General features: G+C 41.1%; 1 protein-coding gene across 6 annotated transcripts in view; it reads left to right on the top strand.

The window, feature by feature from the left end:
* LOC132265810 (hemicentin-2-like) overlaps window positions 1–17,163 on the top strand; it is a 42,275-nt gene that overhangs the window by 14,647 nt on the left and 10,465 nt on the right. For all 6 annotated transcript variants that reach the window (XM_059766587.1, XM_059766588.1, XM_059766591.1 and 3 more), the window contains exons 3-14: window positions 6,723–6,891; window positions 10,516–10,676; window positions 10,738–10,905; window positions 10,970–11,128; window positions 11,622–11,698; window positions 11,760–11,858; window positions 12,002–12,161; window positions 12,241–12,534; window positions 13,451–14,268; window positions 15,320–15,545; window positions 16,141–16,560; window positions 16,933–17,073. In XM_059766587.1, the coding sequence (XP_059622570.1) occupies window positions 6,723–6,891; window positions 10,516–10,676; window positions 10,738–10,905; window positions 10,970–11,128; window positions 11,622–11,698; window positions 11,760–11,858; window positions 12,002–12,161; window positions 12,241–12,534; window positions 13,451–14,268; window positions 15,320–15,545; window positions 16,141–16,560; window positions 16,933–17,073 (2,892 nt within the window). The remainder of the gene's footprint in view (window positions 1–6,722; window positions 6,892–10,515; window positions 10,677–10,737; window positions 10,906–10,969; window positions 11,129–11,621; window positions 11,699–11,759; window positions 11,859–12,001; window positions 12,162–12,240; window positions 12,535–13,450; window positions 14,269–15,319; window positions 15,546–16,140; window positions 16,561–16,932; window positions 17,074–17,163) is intronic.

The following is a 17,163-nucleotide window of genomic DNA, read 5'->3' as shown; positions in this document are numbered from 1 at the left end:
ACCCAGAAGTTCACACCCATGAAAGTTTGGATCCAAGTAATTTGCATGGCATTTCCTTGCTGAAAATTGATTATTCGGAACAATATTTTTCCCCTGCTCTGCTGAATATAAATAACATAATCCAATGACTATAAAGTCCTTATTTGAATTATCTACTAAGAAATCGAGTTTTCTTTTTCTCATATACACAAGATAACTTTCCAATCACTCCTCAGGACATTAAGCCGCAGCATCGCAAATCCATTTGATTAAATGAGATGGAAAATTGCATGCGGAAAATCTGTTGGAGAATTTTCACAGTGAAATTTGCAGAATATTGAAAATTGCGAATAATGGGTGATTTCCATGGCGGATAATCCCATCCATAAACATAACCGAGGAAGTCTCGCTGAAATATTGAAAAGTTCCCAGTACGAAGATGAGTCTCTGGCAAAGTCAAACATAGTGAAAGCTTAAATGTCATTTCCTGCAGAGGCGAAAAAGCTCATCATTGAACTTATCAGACAACGCCACATCCGCCACTGAATTATTCCAATGCTAAATCTCTCTTCGCGCTTTATCCATTTTCGCTTTATCTACTCTGGGTTTTCTCTCTTCGCTTGCTTACTTGTCAAACTACACCAGAAACTCTGAGTGCCTGTAAAAGTTTTCCACCCACCCCTGTGAAAACATCATTTGATGGGTGAAAATCTCAAGAGCTTTCGGGCGGATCTATAGAGCGTGATAATAAATTCTCGAGCAATAATGTATGCTAATTATTTCACTGTATCCGTGTTTACATACATACTCACGCCAAACACTCTTTTACCAACTGATTTGCTATTCAAAAGGGGGAATCAGACGAACTTTTCTCACATCCTTTTCGCTCTGTGTATGTGTGAGATTAATTTGCCATCGTGTGTCCTCGCCTATGCTCAAAGATAAATATTACATCAGAGAGAGAGAGAGAGAGAGAGAGAGAAAGACTGAGAGCTTTCCAGATAATATGGAAATTCAATGCATTTCGTATCAGGCAAGTTTAATGAGAAATTTTACTCTTCAATATTATAATTGGTACCAAAGTTGCGTGGCTCAACTTTCTGCTCTGATGTGTATTTACAACAATTTGCCTTGATTGCATGAACCGACGAGATTCTCCACCAAAAGACGCGCTTTTCCTGCTTCCTGATAGGCAGTCAACACTTCTCGCTGCTGGGATTCTGCGGCGAAATCCTGTGTCAGTTTCACTGAGACAACTTTTCGCCCAGATTAGCAGAAGCTGTTAGTGAAAATAATCAAGAGTGTGGCAGCTAAAGAGAAGCTCTCTGCGCGATGTCACCATTAAAACTATCCAAGGGTGAGCGGTAAAAAAGCGTCAAGTGTAAATAACTGGAAGATGCTGAGGAAAAGCGCGAAATTTAATTTCCTTTCAGCACTGTGTCGTGCTGTTATTAATTGACGCTACAAGCACTGTGACAACAAAACTACAACTCTAACAACTTGATTCAATTAGTGTTGCAGGAAAAAAGCACGTGCGACAAAAAGCGTGGAGGAATTGCAGAAAATACATCGATTTTCTCACTCTCTGCAGTGACCTCAAAAAGGTCACTAATTGCTAGTGACATAGAGAGACCATTTGAGGGGAAACTGATGCGTTTTTGTAGCGAGAAGATTGCTCAATAATTGAGATGAACAGAATCATGTGAAGTGGGACAAGATAATCATCAAGCTTCTCCTTCGTGTTTGTCACCTGCACAGCAATCTTCTTCATGGATTTGATTATTCAATTCAGTGGCTTGTTGACAAAGAAGAGAAATGTACGTACATATGTTTATGTGTGTAGATTTGGCTTTTGGCAGGGCGACACCGTGGGAGAACATATTAATTTGAAAGAGAATTTATAAAGGGAGAGCGTTGGCCACATAAGTGATGCACAATTTGAGAAACACGATGTCAAAAAGAAGGAAAGTTATTCGTCATGAATAATCCTTACCTTTTTCTTCAGATTAAAGCGCAACTTACTTGCTCTCAGCTTGGTTTATGGTGTCTTCAGAGTAAAAAGTGATACAAAGTATTAATAATTTGAATTGTTCCAGCCAACTTACATCCATAAGTGGCTAATTGTCATGCTGAGTTGTAACGTCTTATCTTGAGCTCTGAAACCATGCTCGGATAGAAAAGATTTTCTTATACATGCAGTAACTTCATCAGTTTTAGCATGGAAGTCTCAAACTTATACCAATTTCATGTCGTAAATTTGTGCAAAGTCACTTTTGTTAGTGTGATAGAGTCTGTGAAAAATAGGATCATTGAAATCTACCGTCACAGCGCTATTATAGAGTAAGAAGACGTACAAGACGTTTTAATTTGTAAATTAGTTTATATTGAAAAGTGTCTTTGGCCAAAAGAAAAGTGCACTGTGTGCTGTCGTTTGGTGTTAAATAAAATATGAATCAGCTCAGCAATTTCTTCTAAATCACAGACAAATAAGTCACACAGGAAACTATATTCTTGTCTATCTAGAGCATCGTGGCATTAGAGAAATCCTAGAACTTTGACTGACATTGATGTACACCTTCCATTAATGTCGATCCTTTCGAAATATTTATGCTAATTTCCTGATCCCATCTGGAGAACTGAACCCCTTGTGCTCTTATCATTCAATTTTAATGCCAAGAGTTATCCTTTATTGGAAGTTTCGTCTGTTCCATAAAAATCCCGACATAGCAGCAAGTATGTGAGTCTAGAGAGTGCTGAGCATTAAAAATGCACGAAGTATAGACCATTGAGCCTCGAAGCCACTCTGCGCGAGTTCCTCGAAGACTTGCATGTTGAATTTTTATGTGACACAATTTACGGATTGCTTCAAACTTATGCCCCTCACTGTCAATGCATTTTCGTGGCGTTATTGCACTTTAAAGTGATTGGAAAGAGTGGAGGAGAAAATGAGTGAGGGAATTGATTTTTCGCGGCACTTGGAGTGTCAATAGCACAGCATTGGAACAGGTGGTTCCCGAGAGACTTTGCCCGTTGCCACGAGATCATCGTTTTGCCTCTTCCGTCTTCGCTTGTACCAATTGTCTCGGGGAATTTTTTCCGCTGCGAGGGCTCCCAGACGATACTTCACCTCTTCTCTCTCCCATTGTGGTAATTTTTCCACCAACCTAATGCATTAAATTAGACGTGGGAACTTCACGCATGGCTGAAATGTGGAAATGAATAATATATAAATTGTTCCTCAATCTCCAAATGTGTGTGAGTGTTGTTTTTTTTATTACACAATTCAACACAACCAATTCAGAGACTGTGTTTTGCAAAAGAGCCCGCACAGAAGAAAAAGGGCCCCTGAAAGACACACCAACACTCATATGTGGCAAAAAATCATGACAACGACCCACACAAGAATTCCCTCCAATTCTGCCAGTCTTTCTCTCTCTACATGAAAGCAAGCTTGAAACATTAATGGTGGAATTTTTAGTGCAAGAAGAGGGCGAAGAAATGAGTGTGCGAACGGGTGTGTAAGAAATAGCAGGTGAATAGAGAATGAGCAAAGAGTCTCGTGTATTTGTTGCAATTTAATTGAATTAATACTCAGGTGGAATTGGGAAGAATGGCCGTCGAGCGGTGCTGTGAGAATTTATTGGATTTGTGCCGAGTGGAGAAAAGGGTAAAGAAATCCTACAGAAGAATTGATATTAACTTAATTATATGAGATACAATTCCACCAAATGCACCTACTTCTCAAGAATAAACACTCCAATACCCATCTTACAATCGGTATTTCACCCCTTTTTCCTCCCTCCACAGACAATTGTAAATCTAATTAGAATGATGCTTCTCCAGCAGCGGCACTTTTCATTGCTTTTCATCGCGCGCGCTTCCACGACATGGCGTTATATTTAATCAAAATGTAAATCTTTCGAAGGAAGTTGCGCTTCTATAGTGCGAGGTGGCTGGAAAAATCCCACCCACAGCTAAACTCTATAGAACTTTTCCTATTTCGCCTCCCATATCGATTTCCTGTACAACTTTCAATGAGAGGAGAAAGGATTTCTCTTGGGACGCGGTGGGAAAAAAGGGTCAAAGGGCGGATTGAAGTTCCTTTCCCCCATTGAACGCTAAATCGAAAAGTTTTGTCAACGCAAATTGGTAGATTAAAAAGCATTTTTACGTTTTTCTCTCTTTCCACGTCTAAACGACACTTTAATTCGTCATAGACGTGGGATTTCCACACAACTTCCTTGCCTGCACTCAATGTCGCTTCAATGGGGATTTCACCTAAGCAATTTATAGCGATTACAATATATATTTTACTCGGAAGAGGGAATATTGAAAAGTTCTAGTTGTAATATGTTCAGTTGAGAATTTTAAAGTCAAATTCCAGGGAATAATTTTCGTGTGGTGAACAAAATTGACCCCTCGACGGCAATCTTGGTGAAATTGATAGTCATTCTTGCGCCAAGGTCTCTTCGTCAGGGTCTGGAGAGGAGAGCGTTTAACCCAAATTGTCCCGCCAGCCAGGGCGCCTCCGAAACACTCCCAGAGGCATCTTCTGTGCGGTTTTGCGGGGAAAATTGCCTTTGGAAAACTCATTTGGCCGCCACACACCAGACACAGTGTGTGTCTCATCTCCGGCGGAAAAAGTGCGGGAGGAGAGCGCGATGGTTGTGGGTAAAAATAGCATCCAACACGGCTATTTGCCTCCAATACACTCCCCAAGTCCCGCGACATTTTCCACTTAGCCATGAGGGCCTCTTGTGTGTGTGTGTGTGGAGATATTTATAAAATGATTTTGCTATTTATACAAAATTCACTGACGCGAATTGTGCCAGAGGAGACCTTCTTTCACCGCACATTTCTCCAACTTTCTTGCCCACCCAGTTGTAATATTCGAGTGACAACACATCCCACAAATGTGCAGAATTTCAAAGAGGCGCCACTGCTCGACTCATTAGAATTTCAGGGGCGTTTGAGAGGGTGGTGAAAGGGCTCCCTTGGGAAAAGGGTTCCGCAGGAACTGAATTGTGAGATCGCAAGTGCGCAATAATTTTATTATCCCGGAGATGGGATTTATTATTTCCGCCCCACAATATTTATAGCATGATTGTGCTCAAAATTATTAACCTTGCAGATGATTTTTCGCTTTGTTTACACCATATGCTTCAATGAGGATCACTATTTTAAAAATGTGTTAAGCTTTTAAGTTCATCTGGAAGTTGATTCTACACCCAACCATGTGAGATGCACAAAAATCTCCCGTGATTATCAGTTTTTAATCCGAAGCGACTTCAAAATCAGTCAGATTTCAAAGAATTCCATAAATTCAGACACCGAATTAAGATCAAATATATCGAGATATAAAAAAAGATATTCTGTACTTCCTCAAAACACAAGAGAAATAAGAAAATCATCAAATTCTCCCCAAGCGCTTAACAATTTCGTGTATTTCATTGAAATTTTTGAAGACACGAAATGACAACAAATTTTATGCGCTTCACGGTGAATCGCTATATTTGTGAATCTCAGTGCACAATCGCAGGAAAACTATTTCTGTGTGGCTCTAGCAATAAATGGAAGATTTTTCCTCTGGCGGAGCATTATTGGGTGTTTGATATCATATGTTTGTTTCATAATGTGGAATTGATCATGAGATGTGATTCCTCCTTTGCAGTGTCTGTAAATTTCCCTTCCACCAACGAATATATCCATAAAACTCACATAACAGAGACTGTCTTGAGATGAGAATTCTGGCCATGTTCCAAGTGGAGTGGAAAAAGTTCAGCCCACATGTTTTACGACGACGACAGAAAGTCAATAATTATTGGATCACGGCCTCGTGCAAAGCCCACCAAAAATCGCATCTGCAAAAATCACCCGATATCTGAGAGTCTCCTTGAACTTGTAATTTTCCCATAATGAATACAAATGTGTGTATATTTTTTGGAATTGTTCGCTGAGTGAAAGTTTCTTAGAAACACACTCGATTTTTGGCAATTTCAACTTTTCACTCTTTATTGACTTTCCACACAATCACATGAGAGGATCTCGACAAAGTTGTACACTGATATATTTTCCCAAACTTGAAGATTTTCTCATTGATTGGCGCACGTGAGACGGTCTGAGAAAAGCGAAATTTTTCACTTCCAGCTGTAGTTTATTCATTCATACATATACAGTACATAAGTGTATGGTTTTATGTGGACTTTTTCGAGGCGAAAAATATGGCTTAAATACGTACACCACTTCCTGACACTTCATCAATGTCTGAAATCGTCACTTCCCTCTTTAATTACAAACATTATGCATATGATAATCTGCATAAAGTTTCATGTTTATGTAAAGACTCAAATATCAGAATTATAGCAAATTTTAAGGTTAGAAAACTAAAAGCATAATAAGATAATAAAAAAATAAGTGATTAGTAAATTTGATCATTTTGTCAGTACTTTCTTTCAGCATAACCTAAAATAATATCAAGCTTTACATTAAGAGATCGTAAGAATAAATTTGATAATAATTCACATAACCTAGAAAAACATGACAGAAACAAGAACCTACCCCAATCATAGACATTCAAAGCAGTAGAGAGACTTCTTCTGAGCTGTACACCACCTCTAGCCACTGAACTTCGCCTTGGCACTTAAACTTGAGTACCAATATTTGAGTGTAAGATCATTGATTTCCTGAGGTCTCTTGCCATGTGTGTGGTAGAAAGTGATGCAAAACTCCTTCTCAACTTTCAGATGAGACCATCTCATCCCTGCGAGGGCATTCTGTGGTCCTCACGTGCCCTGTGGACGTCAGTTCCTGCGGTGAGCTGCACTCGGTCAAGTGGTTCAAGAGCAGCGATCGAATTGCCGTGGTTTCGGGCGATGGAGAAGTGGTCAACATTCAGGGAGAGTTTAAGCCTAGGTGAGTTGGTGTCCTCTTCCCTTAATTTCCCCGGCGCGAAGTGAGTGAAAAAAGTGATCGATTGTTAATTAATTTCCTGTCATTCACAGGCAAATGTCAGTCCCAATATAATTATAATTATAGCCTTGTCCAACTCATTGCCTGTTATATCGAAATAATACTTTCTCACCACTTCCCCGCGAAGAGCCACCCACACGACGGTGAAGGAGCATATAAATTTTTCAATTTTATCTATGTGGCTCAAGAGTTGAGAGGGTGGCAGAAATTTCAATTTCTCCGCGCGCGCTTCTGAGAGAGAAGAAAAAAGTTCTCTTTCTCGAGTGAAAGTAAAAATATTTACTAATGGAATGAATATTTTCCACGGACGATGAAATGAATTCTCGATGGGTGAAAATTCTTGTTGGCGGCATAAATAGAAATTTCATTCAAGTGGAAAGTCAAATTTCATCCTCGCCGCTTCTGCGAGAAATATAAATTGCGGCTGGATGAGGAATGCTTATGTATCATGGCAAGAAAAAAGCTCTCTGCAGAATGGGTGAGAGAGAGAGAGAGAGAAAAAATTATCAACTCCCACGAGAACTTTTTCCCGGGTGAAGAAGTGCGCTCAATGAGACGCATTCTGATAGGGTTTTTTCGCCATTGTCGACTAAAGTGGGATTAAATTTCACGGTAGAAAAGAGAAATTGCGATATGACAGGGAAATTGTTCCTTTTTCAGCTAATAAATCATAGGGAATTTTGAAAGAAAGTCAGAGTTTCGAAAATAAAATCAAACATGCTAGAAATGTTTATAAAATAACATGTACGATTAATGGCGGGAAAGCCTTTTCAACATATAATGTATTTATTTATGAAGTGGCGGAGGAAATATCAGTCTAGAATTGTTTATTAGCTTCTCTCCTTAGAAGTTTAGTCACATCTCAGGTGTCGTATTATCGCAATTTACACTTGAATTGTCTCACAAATACTCGAAATGCAGGTTGAAAAATTCGACAGCGAACACACACGTTTTTCTCCTGAGTGTAATAGAGATATTTACAAAAAATGCACAATGTCAATGAAATCAATTTGAGAAATCTCTCGTGAGGAATTCCACAAATTCCAGTAGATGCTTCCGAAAGAACTCATTGATAATAGATTTTCTCTGAGCTGTGCGTGAGGACAATGAAGCTGGATTTCCCTCCTCAGGAATTCTCGCATTTCATTGAGATCTCCTGAGTGTCTTCCTCGTGCGGATGGCAAAATCCCTCTGAGTCTTCGGGTCACGTATTTTCCATCATTGTTCGATGAAAGTATTTCATGCGAATGCCAGTCGTGTGTCGGTGGGAAATGGAATATTGAGGGAATTGAATGACTTCTTTCTCTGGGTGCGTCTTTGCGCCTCCATCGAAGCCCACACACAAGATCATTTTTCCTCTTATCCCCGAAAATCTCGTCACAGCCTTCATCGCATGTCCTCTATTACATTATATGTGTATACCTGATGAAATCTCTCTGGCTTCCTTTGGCGTGCGCAAAATATATATAACCGAATCTAATGAACTTTACGATGTTGACACAATAATGCGATGAATCCAAATTGTGTTACTATAATATGAACAAATATTGGGCACCATATAACACGTTCAACATTTCTGATTGAGAAGTGAATTTGGTGTGTGTGTGATTTATTGACAAAATTGCTTGTCAATAAATTACATGCAGCATGTATCACGATGTTGTATTTTCGTCACACGAGAAACACACTCCATCAGAATATTATTTATGCAATCATAACTTCTCTCCCTCTCTTTTGCTCTGCGTACAAATTCTCAAATACATTCTATGCTAAATACACGAGTCCCTGGGCGAATGACAAAGTTGGGATGAATAGCTTCGCTTGGTTATTGTCACAGAAGAGTGATGTGAGAACGACAGCATGAGATGACGAGCGAATTTTAATTCTAAAATAACAACACTTGCAGAGGCTTTTATGCAAAGCTCCCGAACTATGCCGCAAACACTTCACATCCGGCTCTTGGTGTCCTAAACTGCAGCCAAACTCTATTTTTCCACGTATGCCCTTAATCCACGACGGCGTTTAATGCGCTCATTCTGCATTTCAAATCCAACGCCATGAGTTTTGTGATGCTTCTCGCGAGTAAAACATGGGCTTAATTCCACTTCTCGCTGCTAAAACCATAGTTGGCAATCAGAAGTAATTTAATTTTGTGTTGTATAGAAATTTCGCATGCAAAATTTTATCTGCAATTTTCAAAATTAATGATTCTACTATGTTTTTATATCTTGACATTAAAATTTTCACCATAATCACGGAAAATTAATGATAAATTATTGTATAAAATTGACAATTCATGATTAGCATTGTTTTCATATAAATATACTGATTTTTTCTATTTTTGTTTATTAAATAACTTCCCAAAATTCGCCTCTCTTGTATATTTTATCATGTTTTAAAAATTTTTTTTCATTTTTCTTTGCAAAATGAGTGATTCAGTTAAAATAAATAGTGTGTCACAAAATCATTTATTTGACATGTGTATAAGTATGTATTTATTTACGGTATTTCGACATTCTTTTGCCAAGTATTTATGCCGCATATCCTGGGTGTTTACCCATCCTGGTTCAGCCATTAGGCACAGATAGGCATGAGATGAAAAACCTCCTCATCAATTTTTGCATAAATCCCATGCCGCAAAATCAACTCGCAGGGTTGGCGAAATATCTGCGAGAACGGGGTGAAAATATATCGCCGGGGAAATGGTGAAATAAATTGGGGTGTCAGAGACACGAACAAAAGTATTTGAATAAATAAATCTAACTGACTTGAATTATGTGTAATTTAATATTTAATGCCACGTTATCGAAACTGTTTGCCGCTTGAAAATTGTATACTATACTTTTCTGCCATGACATTTCTGTGTGCGAATGTGTTTTTATGCCCACCAACTGTGTGCTGTTTTTTTTCCAACGCAAAGTGGGTGGGAAATCAATTGTTCACCCACCCAAAATGTATGTTTGTGTGTGTGTGTGTGTGTGAGGATAATGTGTGAAATTATTGAATCGCCACCACTTTTACCAGTGGAATGATAAAATTTTCAACCAATCAATTATGCATTAGTCATTATAATTTTCGCCTCTTTTATCGGTTTTCATGGGAATTTTTTCCCACCCAGGATATGAAATATTCATATTAATAATCAAAAATAAAATATTTCTGCAAAACACAAAGTGAAATTAATTTAACGTAGATTGTGCAGTGTAATTTTTTTTCGTGAAATATAATATTTTTGCGAAATATTATATTTCGTGAAATATTATATTTTTGTTCTTGTTTTAAATGAAAATTTATTAATGAGTGCAAACAGTGGCACAAAATACCCTCTAAATGGTTAACTCTGAATTTGTAAAATTTTAATTCGTAATATTATTTACGAATTAATGAGCGAATTGCAAAGTTAAGGTTAAAAGTTCAGAGCTTTTCTGCACACATGATTTTCTCGTGTTCATAAGTGCAATTATGGCATGTATTTTCGCCTGTCACTGATGAAAACACTGCAGAAGCCTTGTGTGTGGGTAATTTGCTTGGAATGCTGCGAAGATGACCCAATATTTTCCTCTGCAGAATGTCAATCGATCACTCACCAAATGGGCCCGCCACACGTCTTCACATAAAAGGCGTCCAAGTGAGTGATGAGGACACTTACGTTTGCGAAAGTACTTTCTTGGAGCCGCTGGAGTCGTGCAATAATCTTGGAGCCTACAGCATAGACTTCAAAGTTTTGGGTAAGTTTATCGATTGGGCGGATTGATGGACGAGTCACCGTAATTACATCCTCCCTTCCAGTCCCACCATCGGCGATAATTGTGCTGGACGATGAGGGCAAGCAGCTGAAGAATTCCACAACGTTGGGACCTCTGCGCGAGGGACACACCTTGGGAGGCACTTGTGAAGTGCGAGGCGCTCGCCCAGCTCCACTCGTTGGATGGTATCGCTCGGGCAAGAGGCTCACAGGTTCGTTACTCCGCTTGGCCCCAAATGCCGCACACAAGTGGATAATAACTCGTCTCTCCTGCAGACACTGTGACTATCGATGAGTCCAACGACTTGTTCCTGGTGAAGTCCACTCTGTCACTCGTGCTGTCTCGTCTGGAATTGGCATCGACCATCGAATGCCGCGTGGAGACACCAGCTCTCGAGCACGTCGTCAGCAATCAGTTGGTGCTAGATCTACAAGGTGAGTGCACAGGATAGAACTGGGTCGGTCGTTATGGGCTAAATATAGGCCAACGTCAGTGCATCGCAAGATTCTCAAGACAAGTCTGAAGTCGTGAATGGCCATGATTTATGGACAAGATGGGAAATTTCAATTCCACTCTCGAGATGAAAGAGAGGAAAGGGTCACGTAATTGTCTTCTCTATGAAACATTCCACTTACTTACTTGAGGTTCATATTAGGAAAGTATAGCGTTGAGAGTTCTTTGGCAAGAAATTGGAGAGAGTTAAGAAAACACTAAAAATACTTGAGAAGCTTTTATTTCAAATATTCACCCAAAACCAACGAAATCACTTATCTCATTGTGCAGTGAAACTTGTAGATGAAAGTTCTGGCTGAAAAGTTTATGAAAACTTCACAATATAGCAAAGTGTGTGCGTTGGGAAAGCTTCATACAATTTTATTCTGTAATTAATGAGATGAATGGCGAGGATTTATGGACGCTTTCTTACAGTTCGTCCGACAAAAATCAGCCTGACGGGTGTGAAACATCACACTGTTCAGGGCACAAAGGTGCTGCTGCAGTGTCAGGTGAGTTGCGGAGTGGATTTTACCTTTTGCGCTGAGTATATATTTCACGTCTTTCCGGCAGGTATTCGGCGCTCGACCAGCCGCCAATGTGACGTGGTACAACTCAACACGAGCCCTCAATCCCGACCACGAGCCACTGAGTACCATCAGCACGAAAACGGTAATGGTTTGGCCTCCTCCGCCCGCGCAGAGCGATAAATTCTCCCGCCAGAGCTTCGCCTAATGAGAATTTCGTCTGCGGGGGTGGATTTTAATTGAAATTCCGGAAATTTTCACACAAGCACGCCTCTTTGTCTCTTGTAGTATTTGCAGAACGATGGCACTTTCGAGACAGTCAGCCAGTTGATTTTCACAGCGACACGCTATGAGAACGGGGTGGCAATCCGATGTGAGGGTGACAACATCGTGATGAGGGATGATCTGGAGAAGCCCATTCATGAGACACTTGTCCTCGAAGTTATGTGTAAGTTTCCCTCACTTCAAATTCCTGCTGCAGAAGTACACACAAACTCTTCTCTTTCCCCGCACACTTTTTCCTGCAGATCCGCCAGTGGTCACGGTGAAGCCAGACAATATCACGATTAATGAGACTGAGGACTTTCTGCTCTTCTGCGAGTACGAGGCTAATCCCGCGAGTCTGGAGAGTGTTCGATGGAAGCAGAACGGCAGTTTGATTCAGATCGGGCGGTCAGGGCGCTTCGAGGGTGGAAATCCAGAGCAGACGGCTCTTCTGGTGAAGAACGCCTCCCGCACCGACATCGGCATCTACACGTGCGAACTCTCTAATGCCATTGGCAATGACACGTCCGACAATGCTGTCTTCGTGGATATACAATGTAAGTCTGTGCAATGCGCTTATCTTCAGCGATGCTGCAGATTGTCGCCTTCCATTATCCCTCAATTGACTATTTGAGTGCCATTGTTACAACCCCTGAACCCCCTGAACTGTATCCCCTGTAGATTTATGAAATTCGCTGGCGCGGCGCTATTGCGCTTGACATTTATGCATAAAGCGTGCAGATTTCAGGAGATACAAAAGCCGCTTCTTATCTATGATCTATTGTTCTACTTTTAAATCTATTGCCTGTGTGCATTAACAATTTTCAGGGCAGTTACTTTGTCACACTATGAAATGTCAAGCTGGGGAACTCGATTACACTTTAAGGATTGCGAGTAAATTTGCTTCAAATTTAAAAGCAATTCGGCTTCCAGAGCATTGGCAAATCTGAAAAATCACTCAATGCATTCCAATCATATTTCTATATGGCTTTATGATTCGAAAAGCTTCCGAAAGCAGAAATGCATTCCCTTTTTGGCAATTGGTTCATGTCCCATTCTTTGAAATGAGAAGCTCTTGCAAATTTGAATCAGAAGAGATCATCTGTACTGAGAATATTTACAGATTCTCCTTCAATTCTCAATAAATTACCATAACTTGGCCATAACAAAAGGAAAACGTATATTAACGTTGTGTCCAGCAATCTATAAAAGTGACAACGCATGCTTATCATTTTGAGGACACGAGTAAGTTTTCGTACAGCTTTTGTTGCGCATGGAAATATGATGATGCTTCTGTCGAAATCAGGTGAAAATATATCGCTTATTCCGACCCAATTTCATCCCATGTTCTCTCCAAATCCCACTTTTGGTGCCACTCGCACGGCTGCGTTATTGATTATGCAAGGGGTGTGTGAAAGGAGATTTATCGCTGGGAGCTGTGCATTGAGAGTGAGCCATTGTGTGTCTCAACAGATGTGCCCACGGTGGATTTGGCCATGGATCCCGCGTCGCCAATCATTGAGAACAACGCGTCCAACGTGACGCTGTACTGCAACGTGGTGCAAGGAAATCCGGCTCAGCTGCTGAAGGTGCGCTGGTTCCTCGACGGGCAGCTGCTCAAGGAGCTCCCGGAGTGCGTGGGCAATGAGTCGGGCGACGATGAGGATCTCTGCGGCATCGATCCCAGCAAAATGCTGCTGCAGAATGTGGGCAGAGACTTCCTGGGCAACTACTCGTGCGAGGGCTTCAATGCCGCCGGCTGGGGCCCCATGTGTGCCGACAAGGAGCTCGTGGTGTACTACGAGCCTGGAAATGCCAGCATCTTTCATCGTCCGCATATACCGATTAAGCGGAAGAGCGTCACGCTATCCTGCAGCGTGGAAGACGGCGGCAATCCAAACGCCACGCGCTATCGCTGGCTGCGGGGCGACAAATCTGTGATGGACGTCGTGACGCCCATGTGGACGGTGGATCCCGTGGGTCTGGACTCCAGGACGAACTTCTCTTGCTTCGCGTACAACGAGGGCGGTGAGGGCAATCCCGCCACTGTCCAACTGGACGTTTATGCGGCGCCGGCGTTCATCCAGAAGCTGCCGCCCTACACCGGGGCCCTGTTCTCCACGCCCGGCATCTCGCTGTCGTGTCGCGTGGAGTGCATTCCGCGCTGCAACATCTCCTGGTTCAAGGACGGCATGGGAATCGAGGAGTACCGAGAGCAGTATTACGTGAGGGACTCCTATCTGCCACCGGATCCGTCGACTGGGGACTTCGAGAGCACTCTCTCCATCTTGGTGAGTCCGCTTTGTGATTTCTCTAATGCCGTCGGGTGCAAATTAAGATATTGTAAGCTCTTAGAATGGAATTTTGGGAATTAATTTACCTAAAAGATTTCAATAATATAAAAAAAACAAACGTACAGTATATTTAGAGATCTTTAGTAGTCTAAAAAGAAAAAAATCAATTCCTCTATCTTGGTTGATTTTTGGGAAATAAATATTTATGCGCACTTCAATCAAATATAGTACTTTTGTACATTTGGTTTGGAACTGGTTTTTTTGCCTTTAAGGTTTTTCTTGTATTGGTACAAAATTGTGCATGTGTTGTGAGGAATCAGAGAATTTCTGCTTCAAAGCCTTTCCTATCATTTGTATTACATTTTGAATACTAAAATGAACATTTCACCATTGAAATCATATACGGCAAAATTACATTTCAACCACAAGTTCATATTTTTGTATTTATGAGTGCTTATAAAATTCAAAAGAGTAAATTAAACCTGTGTTTCCAACGTGTTATGAATTCCCTGTGTTGAACTTTGCAGCCTGAGGACGTTCATGTTCATTAGACAGAGTCCTGCTTCTGCAGTTGCTCTCTTGTTTTGGGTGGAATAAAGTGAAACAAACCTCAAATGTTTGCAGCTGCCAGAAAGCCATTTTCATTGGACATTTTAATGTAGTAAACATGACATTTTTCCCACATCACTAAAAGCACTGTTGGTATTTTGCAATATTTCCGGACAATGCTTTGACTGGAGCTCTTCTATTGAGTTCCATATATGTAATCAACAGTGCAAATATTTGAGTAATTTGCTCATAAAAGTCAATTTAGCTTATTTATGCTGACCCATCGTGACTTCCACTACATATGGTGCCATGAAAATAGTGTGCGCCAAATAAAACGTCATCAAATTGTTTATTCATCCACCATATTAAACACTGGTTTTGGATATTAATGATAACATAATGAAATGTACTCTGAATTATTAGAGGAGATAGCAAAACAATTGCAAAGCGATATTTTGTGCAATAAAATTGCCACTCATGAACCGTTGAAATCCTGCAGCACTTCAACATGTCCGCATGGCCGGATGAGAAATTGGACATCTTCCGGGACAGCGCAAATTACTCTTGCGCCTCGTCCAACAACTCCGTTGGGGGTGGCGTGCGGAGTGCCACGTACTTCGGCGTTGAGTATCCGCCAGAAAACACCACGGTGTCCAATGTGGAGATCACAGTGGAGGAGGGACATCAGCCCCAGAGGATTCTCTGCTCCGCCAAGGCATATCCAGGTGAGTTGGAGATATTTGCTGCGTCCCCAGGGAAATTTGAGCTCAAGATGCCAATTGCCTCAGCTCTCGTTTGACCAATTTCCTCACATACACTCAGAGATTATGTCATTTAAGGCAGACGACTGGCAATATACAATCTTCCCCCACTGAAATGAAAAGAAAAGCTCCTTTTCCTTTGAGCTTTTTTAGTTCGCTCCGATAATAATCTGGTGATTATCCTCTAAATTGGTGAACATGTTCTTCGTTTTATATTTGTGCTTTTTGGGCGAGTAAAGAGAATATCATGGAATTAAGATACAAGAACAAAGAAGGATAATTGACATTTTCAAGGGGCTGTTCATATGCCTGAATTATGTACATCAATTATAGGAGTTTTTAATCCTTTTTTGGCTATCCCATTCTATTCAATGTATTCCAAAAATGTCGCATTCCGCAAATGATTCTGTTCTAAGTAGATATAACAGCCTGGAAAACCACTATAAAGTCAAGTAGTGAAACTCTTCCTCTGAGTTGTACACTACTTTCGATTATAATTTCTCCTTGGTGCATTCCGGTCGGTTTGACATGCTCCCTTGACGTGATGAATTCCCCGTAGAACCAACGTACGAGTGGCGACGACAAGGACAGGTGATCGCCAAGGGAAATGCTTTGATAGTGAACAGAGGAATGCACAGATCCGATTCGGGTCTCTACACTTGCATCTCCTTCAACCGGCACGGGAATCACAGCGCCGAGGCCTCGATGAATGTCCTCTTCAGGCCCAACTGCTCAATTGTGCGCCGAGAGGTTGAGGATGAGGACACACTCGTGTGCACGGCGTACGGCAATCCGGAGCCCGTGGACTTCCACTGGTCGCTGCGAACGGAAAACGACACAATCGAAGAGTACAACGTGCGACAGGATGGCATCATGAGCTACCTGATCCTCGAGGATGGCGTGACAGAGACCAGGACTTATCGGTGCATGGCCAACAACTCTGTCGGCATGGGCAGCGTGTGTGAGGTGGATGTGGCTGGTAAGTGTTAAGCCTTGTGTCATCGATAGATCTTGTTTCGCGGCCCTTGGACGAATGCTACAATCATATACTTGTACCTTTTCATGCTGCTCGCAATATATCGCGATGCACAATATTGAGAACTGAAGGACAAACGTAAGATATCATTTTTCTTTCTCACTTCAACAGGCATCTATCGCTTTATTACAATTTTCCAGTGAAAAAAAAAGCGAAAAAAGTGTCATTTTTAATCTTCTTTCGAATGAGCTCATAGTTACACTTAAGCTCTATAGAGATAAAGCTTATTTCCTCTTCACTGGAAATTGTAAATTTCATAGTGGAAAATCCAGTGGAACTAATGATATTTCCTCTCTTGCGCCGTGGCGCCTCTAGGGCATATAGGATGGTGGCAGCGATGGGATCGAATGACTTTAATCATCCTAATTGCGGCCGTATTCGCATTGCTGCTGGCTGTAATCATTGTGTGCATCGTCATTATCTGCGTTTGCCGCAAGAGGAGGCGCCGGGATAAATGTAAGTGCATCGAATTCAATCCCCAAAATCCGAAATTACGTACAAATGAGAAAAATCCCCTGAAGATTTTTTGATTTAGTTCTTTTCACG

Source organism: Phlebotomus argentipes, unplaced genomic scaffold (assembly GCF_947086385.1).
Source record: "Phlebotomus argentipes unplaced genomic scaffold, Phlebotomus argentipes genome assembly contig_5, whole genome shotgun sequence".
Classification (NCBI taxonomy): domain Eukaryota; kingdom Metazoa; phylum Arthropoda; class Insecta; order Diptera; family Psychodidae; genus Phlebotomus; species Phlebotomus argentipes.
Note: the sequence above shows the minus strand (reverse complement) of the source record. Positions and strands in the feature narration are given on the sequence as shown.